The sequence below is a fragment of the Scylla paramamosain genome, unplaced genomic scaffold, assembly GCF_035594125.1.
Source record: "Scylla paramamosain isolate STU-SP2022 unplaced genomic scaffold, ASM3559412v1 Contig1, whole genome shotgun sequence".
Classification (NCBI taxonomy): Eukaryota; Metazoa; Arthropoda; class Malacostraca; order Decapoda; family Portunidae; genus Scylla; species Scylla paramamosain.
This window is the reverse complement of record NW_026973666.1, coordinates 1,660,001-1,667,500: the sequence shown is the minus strand read 5'-3', so window position 1 is coordinate 1,667,500 and position 7,500 is coordinate 1,660,001. Positions and strand designations below refer to the sequence as shown.

General features: G+C 41.1%; 1 protein-coding gene across 1 annotated transcript in view; it reads right to left on the bottom strand.

The window, feature by feature from the left end:
* The window catches only part of LOC135095620 (metabotropic glycine receptor-like), a 153,512-nt gene extending 152,255 nt beyond the window's left edge, over nucleotides 1-1,257 (bottom strand). Inside the window, exon 1 of the mRNA XM_063996557.1 lies at nucleotides 1-1,257. This exon is cut by the window's left edge and continues 673 nt beyond it. Within this exon, the coding sequence (XP_063852627.1) occupies nucleotides 1-672 (672 nt within the window). The 5' untranslated portion in view covers nucleotides 673-1,257.
* Between the last annotated feature and the right edge of the window lie 6,243 nt (nucleotides 1,258-7,500).

Sequence of the window (7,500 nt, the reverse complement as noted above, 5' to 3'; positions counted from 1 at the left end):
CTCCTCCTCCTCCTCTTCCCCCTCCCCCTCCCCCTCCAGCTCCTCGTCCTGGTGGCGCAGTGCGGGGTGCTGCCACGCTGTCTGCAGCGCCTCCCCGGCCGCCGCATCGTCAGGTTCTGATCGTGGCCTCATTTTCGGGGATTTCCTCGTGCGGATAAAGTTTCTACGGCCATTGCGGTGGCGGATGGCCGCGTGGTGCAGCCGCCGCGCCAGCACCGCCACCGCCGCGCCCGTGGGGTCCGGCAGGAGGGCGTGAGGGTCCCCACTGTCCACACCCTGCAGCACCTCCTCCTCTAGTATCTCATAATCAGGGACATCGCGGCGCCCCTGCCAGCGCCCCCGCCCTCTGCCTCGCCTCCATTCGTCAAGCCCTTCCCTCGGGGGTGCTTTGGAGGGATCGCCGCCCCCTGTACCGTGACTCCCCTGTGTGTACCTGTCTTGGCGGCCCCGGGGGTGCGTCAGTCCCTCAAGGGCGTGTCTGTGGAGGTCTAGGGGCGTGAAGGGGGTGTCCTCGCGAGGGGGCAGGGGCGCGGTAAGGACATTGAGTGACTCTAATGGGCGGCTATTGTTTCCAGCCCGCCCACCTTCCGCCCGCCACCCGCCCACGCCACCCGCGCCCACAGCCCACGCCGCCACCACCACCGCCGCCGCCACCACGCCGCGCCCGCCCATCACCACCTGAGAGAGCTGCAGGCGTGGGCGTGGGCGTGAGTGTCAGGCATGGGTGTGAGTTAGGAGGTAAGTGGTTGGGTACACTCTCTCTCTCTCTCTCTCTCTCTCTCTCTCTCTCTCTCTCTCTCTCTCTCTCTCTCTCTCTCTCTCTCTCTCTCTCTCTCTCTCTCTCTCTCTCTCTTTCTTATCAATTTGTTCTTCCTCCCTCATTCATTTTTTTATTTTGTTTTCATTTACTTTCTTTTATTTGCGTTTTTCAGTCTTTTCTCTATTTTTCTCTCTTTCGTTTATCCATTCTCTCTCTCTCTCTCTCTCTCTCTCTCTCTCTCTCTCTCTCTCTCTCTCTCTCTCTCTCTCTCTCTCTCTCTCTCTCTCTCTCTCTCTCTCTCTCTCTCTCTCTCTCTCTCTCTTTTTTTTATTATTTAATTCTTTATTTCCTTCTGTCTTATTTTTAGTTTATATTTATTTTCTTGTTTCTTTTTATTTTCTTTTTTTTTTTAATATTGTTTGTATCGTCAAGATTGTGTGTGTGTGTGTGTGTGTGTGTGTGTGTGTGTGTGTGTGTGTGTGTGTGTGTGTGTGTGTGTTTTGACTATTTTCTTTTTTTTTCTTTTCCTTAATCTTTATTTCTTTGTTTTTATCAATTTCTTCTTGATTATTTCTTTGTTTCTCTGTTCATTAATATTTTTCTTGATCTTCTTTCTTTCTTTGTTTTGTTTCCTTCTTTTTCTTTGTTGTTGTTGTTGTTGTTGTTGTTGTTGTTGTTGTTGTTGTTGTTTCTTCTTCTTCTTCTTCTTCTTCTTCTTCTTCTTCTCTTTTCTTTATTGTTGTTGTTGTTGTTGTTGTTGTTGTTGTTGTTGTTCTTCTTCTTCTTCTTCTTCTTTTTCTTCTTCTTCTTTTTCTTCTTCTCTTCTTCTTCTTCTTCTTTTTCTTCTTCTTCCTCCTCTTCTCCTTTTCTTCTTTGTTATTCAGTTATTTAATTTTTCTTCATTTTCTTCTTCATTTCACTTTATTTGCTTCGTTTTTATTGTCTCATTCATTTCTTTGTTCTCTCTCTCTCTCTCTCTCTCTCTCTCTCTCTCTCTCTCTCTCTCTCTCTCTCTCTCTCTCTCTCTCTCTCTCTCTCTCTCTCTCTCTCTCACCTGGCAGGAGTCATTAGTTTCTCTCTCTCTCTCTCTCTCTCTCTCTCTCTCTCTCTCTCTCTCTCTCTCTCTCTCTCTCTCTCTCTCTCTCTCTCTCTCTCTCTCTCTCTCTCTCTCTCTATTTAATTCATTTTCTTTATTTTCCTCTTCGTTCAAAAATATGTTGATTTATTTATATTTTTCAAACTTTTTTCCTTCGTGAAAGTTTAGGAAAAGTATTTGAATAGACACAGACTTACAGATAATTTCCTTTTTCCCTTCTATTTTTTTCCTTTTTTCCACATATGTAGTTTTTTCCCTATTTTTCCTTTTTCTTCTACTTTTTTTTATTTTCGTAAGTATTTTTCACTTTTATTATTACTTGTTTTTTTCTATTTAATTCTTCTCTTTTTTCTCTTAATTTTTCTCTCATTTCTTCTCTTCTCGGGTCTCTTCACTTTCCTGTGGTAATTTTCATTTTTTTTCGTCTTTTCCTAACTATTTCCACTTGTTTTCCTTAGTTTACCTTTTTTCCTTCCTTGTTCGTCTCTGTCTTCTTATTTTATCGTTTATTTTCTAGTACGTTCATTTTTTCGTGTTTTTTCTCTTTTCCTTAAGTTTTTTCCACTTTTTTCCCTTTTAATTTCTATTTTTCTTAGTAATTTCCACTTTTTTTCCTCTTAGTTCATCTTTCTTCTCCTTTTAATTTATGTTTTATCTTCTTCTATATGAATTTTCCACTTTTCCTCTTTTCCCAAGTACTTTCCACCTTTCTTTCCTCTTAGTCCATCTCTTTTTAATCTTTTCTATGTTTTCCTCAGGACTTTCCACCTTTTGCCTCTCTTAATCTCTCCTTTATTTCCGCGTGAGTCAATTTTCCCGCCTCTTTTTGCTTAATTTCTCTCCTCGGGTGTGTTATGAAAGGGTCGACCACAGCCCGCCGCAGACCGTCTCCACCAACGTCCGCCGGTTCACTGAGCCGACTGAGCCCCTGTAGCTGGTTTATATACCCCCGCTGCCGCCACCCACGAGAAGGCGATCGTACGCAGATGCTGTGAAGTGTCGTACTTAAGAAGGCTCTGAATAGTGATGGTGTGATTATTTTTCTTTTTTTATTGTTTGTGTTTTGGTGATAGTGATGGTAGTAGTAGTAGTAGTAGTAGTAGTAGTAGTAGTAGTAGTAGTAGTAGTAGTAGTAATAATAATAATAATAATAATAATTGTTTCGTAACATCATTTCATTATTATTCTTATTTTTTCTTGTTCTTTTTCTTCTTATTCATTTTCAAAGCAATTCCTTTCCTGTATCTTAATCTTTAATCTCTCTCTCTCTCTCTCTCTCTCTCTCTCTCTCTCTCTCTCTCTCTCTCTCTCTCTCTCTCTCTCTCTCTCTCTCCCCTTTCATCCATCCATTCTGCTTTTTCTCTCATCCCTTCCATCTCTCTCCCTCAATCCTTCCTTTTTTCGCCCTCCTCCTCCTCCTCCTCCTCCTCCTCCTCCTCCTCCTCCTCCTCCTCCTCCTCCTCCTCCTCCTCCTCTTCATCTTTTCTCTTCCTTATTTCCAAAGAGACAAAAAAATAAAATCACACAATTTGCCAGAAAATTTGTGAGAAAATTTATTCTTTTACAAAAAAAGATACGAAAATTTGTTGGAAAAATAAATGAACTGTTTTTCTTCTCTTATTTTTCTTTATCTTCGTAAAAAAAAATATTGTTTTTGATATAGAAAGAAAATAATGTCAAATGGATGAGAGAGAGAGAGAGAGAGAGAGAGAGAGAGAGAGAGAGAGAGAGAGAGAGAGAGAGAGAGATCATGTTTCCACTTCATTACTAACAAATAATAGCTGGTGTTTGTTTGTTTGTCTGTTTGTTTTGATAAGAGATTAAATGCCTCCTTTGTTTGTTTGTTTGTTGCTCACTTGTTTGTTTGTTTGTTCGTGGCACACACACACACACACACACACACACACACACACACACACACACACACACACACACACACACACACACACACACACGCACAACATTTCGTATATAATTTCACGTGTTTTTGAGAGAGAGAGAGAGAGAGAGAGAGAGAGAGAGAGAGAGAGAGAGAGAGAGAGAGAGAGAGAGAGAGAGAGAGAGAGAGAGAGAGCAAAAGTATGAGAAGTAAAGAAGGATTAGGAGAGAAAGAGGCAAGAAAGAAAAGAAGGAAGGAAAGAATGAAGGAACGTGAAAAATATATGAACAAGAGTGAAATGAAGGAGAGGAAGAGGAGGAGGAGGAAGAGGAGGAGGAGGAGGAGGAGGAGGAGGAGGAGGAGGAGGAGGAGGATTGATGTTATAGTAAAAACGTAACAATGTGTTTTGTCTCTCCTCCTCCTCCTCCTCCTCCTCCTCCTCCTCCTCCTCCTCCTCCTCCTTCTTTTCCTCCTCTTCCTCCTCCTTTCTCCTTATCCTCCTCCTTCTTATCCTCTTAACTTTTCGTGTACACCTTTCGCGCACACACACACACACACACACACACACACACACACACACACACACACACACACGTCGACTTATACATGTTTTGTGTGTGTGTGTGTGTGTGTGTGTGTGTGTGTGTGTGTGTTTGGAGGGGGGTGGGGGTGTTTAAGTAAAAGGTATACACTCAAAGTTTAAGAGGAGGAGGAGGAGGAAGAAGAAGAGGAGGAGGAGGAGGAGGAGGAGGAGGAGGAGGAGGAGGAGGAGGAGGAAGACAAAACACATTGTTATCTCTTTACAGTAACATCACTCCTCCTCCTTCTCCTCCTCCTCCTCCTCCTCCTCCTCCTCCTCCTCCTCCTCCTCCTCCTCCTCCTCCTCCTCCTCCTTTTATGCTTGTTTTAATCTCTACTTCACTCGTTTTATACTTCACTTTTCCTTCCTTCCTTCCTTCTTTCCTTCCTTATTTTGGTTCTTTATCATTTTTTTTATTTTCTCTTATTTTTCCCTTCCTTCTTTCGTTGCTTTTGCTTGCTCCTTCTTTCCTTCCTTCCTTCCTTCCTTCCTTCATTTATTAATTTACCTATTCCCACCTGTTCTTCCTTCTTTTTGTTTCCTTCCTTCATTCATTAATTAATTCCTTCATTCCTTCATTCCCTCCTTCCGTCCTTCCTTCATTCCTACCTTTAGCGTCTCTCTCTCTCTCTCTCTCTCTCTCTCTCTCTCTCTCTCTCTCTCTCTCTCTCTCTCTCTCTCTCTCTCTCTCTCTCTCTCTTCCTTCAATTATTCCTTCTCCTTCATTTTCCTTCCCTTCTCACCCTCTCTTCCTTCATTCTTTCATTTATTTGTTTTCTCTTCTCTTCCATTTCCCTCTTTTAGTTATTTATCTTGTTATTCTTCCCTTTACACCATCTCTTCCTTCCTTCCTTCCTTCCTTCCTTCCTTCCTTCCTTCCTTCCTTCCTTCCTTCCTTCCTTCCTTTCTTTCTTCCTTCATTCCTTCATCCATTCACTCGTTCTTTCATTTCTTCATTTCTTCATCTTTCTTTCGTTTACACTTTGTCTTCTTTTCTTCTTCTCTTCTTCTTTTTCTTCACTCGTTTTATCATTTATTCTTATCTTTATCTTCCTATTACACCATTTCTTCCTCCCTTCCTTTCTCCGTTTTCTTCATTTTTTTTTATTTCTTCCTTCACCTTCCCTCACTCTCTCTCTCTTCCTCCCTCCTCTTCCTTCCTTCCTTCCTTCCTTCCTTCCTTCCTTCCTTCCTTTGTTCAAATTTCTCTCAAGGGATGAAATGAACACACATCAAAAGGCAAAGAATAAAAGAAGGAAGAGGAGAAAGAGAAGAAAAGAGGGAATAACGAGGACAAGAAAATAAAGAGAATGAAGAAGAGGACAATGAAATAGGAGAACAGCAATAGGAAGAAGAAGAAGGAGGAAGTAGAGGAAAAGAAGAAAGGAACGAGGTGAAAATAGAGAAAAATAAGAATAGGAGGAGAAGGAGGACGGTAAGAAAATAAATAAAAGAGAGGTAGAAGGCACTGAAGAAGAAGAGGAAGAAGAAGAGGAGGAGGAGAAGGAAGAGAAGGAGGAGAGAAAAAAAGAAAGCAACGAGAAAAGAGATAAAGAAAGAGAGAAAGAAGGCAATGAAGAATAAGAAAAGGAGAATTAGGAGGAAGAAAAAAGAAACCAATGAAAAGATAAATAGGACAAAAAGAAGAATAGGAGGAGAAGGAGGATAAAAAATAGAAACTAAAGAAAAAATGGAAGAAAAGGAAGAAGAGACAAGCAATGAAGGAAAATAAGAAGAGGAAGAGAAGGAGAAGGAGGAGGAAGAGAAGGAGAGAAGAGATTTAGTAAGATGTCACTAACACTAATAATTATCTCATTTTAAATTCCACATACATAACACTATGATATATGTTGCAAGGGCGTGACAGGGGGGAGGGGGGTCTTAAGGGCGTGACTAGGGGCGGAGAGGGGGGGTTCCAGTGGCATGGGTGTGTGGGCGTGGGTGGCAGTGTAGGAGGGGAATGGGAGGAAGGGGGTAAAGAAGGAGGTGGTGATGAAGAGGAAGAAAAGAGGAAGAACAGCAAGGGGAAAGAAGAGAAGGGAAAAGGGAAAAGAAGAGGAGAAAGAAGAGAAATAGGTATAGAGAGGAGGAGGAGGAGGAGGAACAGGAGAGAGAATACAACAACAACAACAACAACAACAACAAAACAAGAACTACTACTACTACTACTACTACTACACCACCACCACCACCACCACCACCACCACAAACTAACGAAGAGAAGGTGAAGGAATATAAATAAGAATAATAATAGTAAAAAAAAACTTGCAAAATATGAAACAGGGCGAAGAGGAGACGTAGAGAGGAATAGGAAGAAGAGGAGGAGAAGGAGGAGGAGGAAAAAATGGTAATGATAATGAGGAAAATGGGAAGATAAGAGAGATAACACAGAAAAGGGAAATTATGGTAAATTAGAGGAGGGGGAAGAGGAAGAGGAAGAGGAGGAGGAGGAAAAAAAAGGAAACGATGAGAAAATAAAGAAAAGAAAAAGACAGTGAAGAAGGAAGAAGAAGAGGAGGAGGAGGAAGAAGAAGAAGAAGAAGAAGAAGAAGAAGAAGAAGAAGAAGAAGAAGAGGAGGAGGAAAATGAAAGCAAACATTAAAGAAATAGGAAAAAGGAGGAAGAAGACAATGAAGAAGAAGAACAGAAGAAGGAGGAGGAAGAAGAAGAAGAAAATAATTATAAAGAAAATAATCAATAAAACAAAGAAGAGAGAGAGAGAGAGAGAGAGAGAGAGAGAGAGAGAGAGAGAGAGAGAGAGAGAGAGAGAGAAGCAATGAACGAAGATGAAGCAGAAAGAAAACGTGAATAATTTACGAAGGAGGAGAAGCAAAAAAATGAGACATAAAGAAGAAGAAAGGTGGAAGTTAACAGATAATTGAAGAAAATAATGTAAGAAATGGAGGAGGAGGAGGAGGAGGAGGAGGAGAAGGAGAAGGAGGAGGAGGAGGATGGAAAAAAAGAGGGAAAATGATAAGAAAAATATTTAGAAAGCGAGAGAGAGAGAGAGAGAGAGAGAGAGAGAGAGAGAGAGAGAGAGAGAGAGAGAGCAAATTAATCCAAAGAGAGAAAATAAAAAATACCAAAAAATATTCACGAAAAGACAATTAAAAAAAATACTTACAATAATAATAATAGTAATAATAATAATAATAATAATAATAATAATAATAATAATAATAATC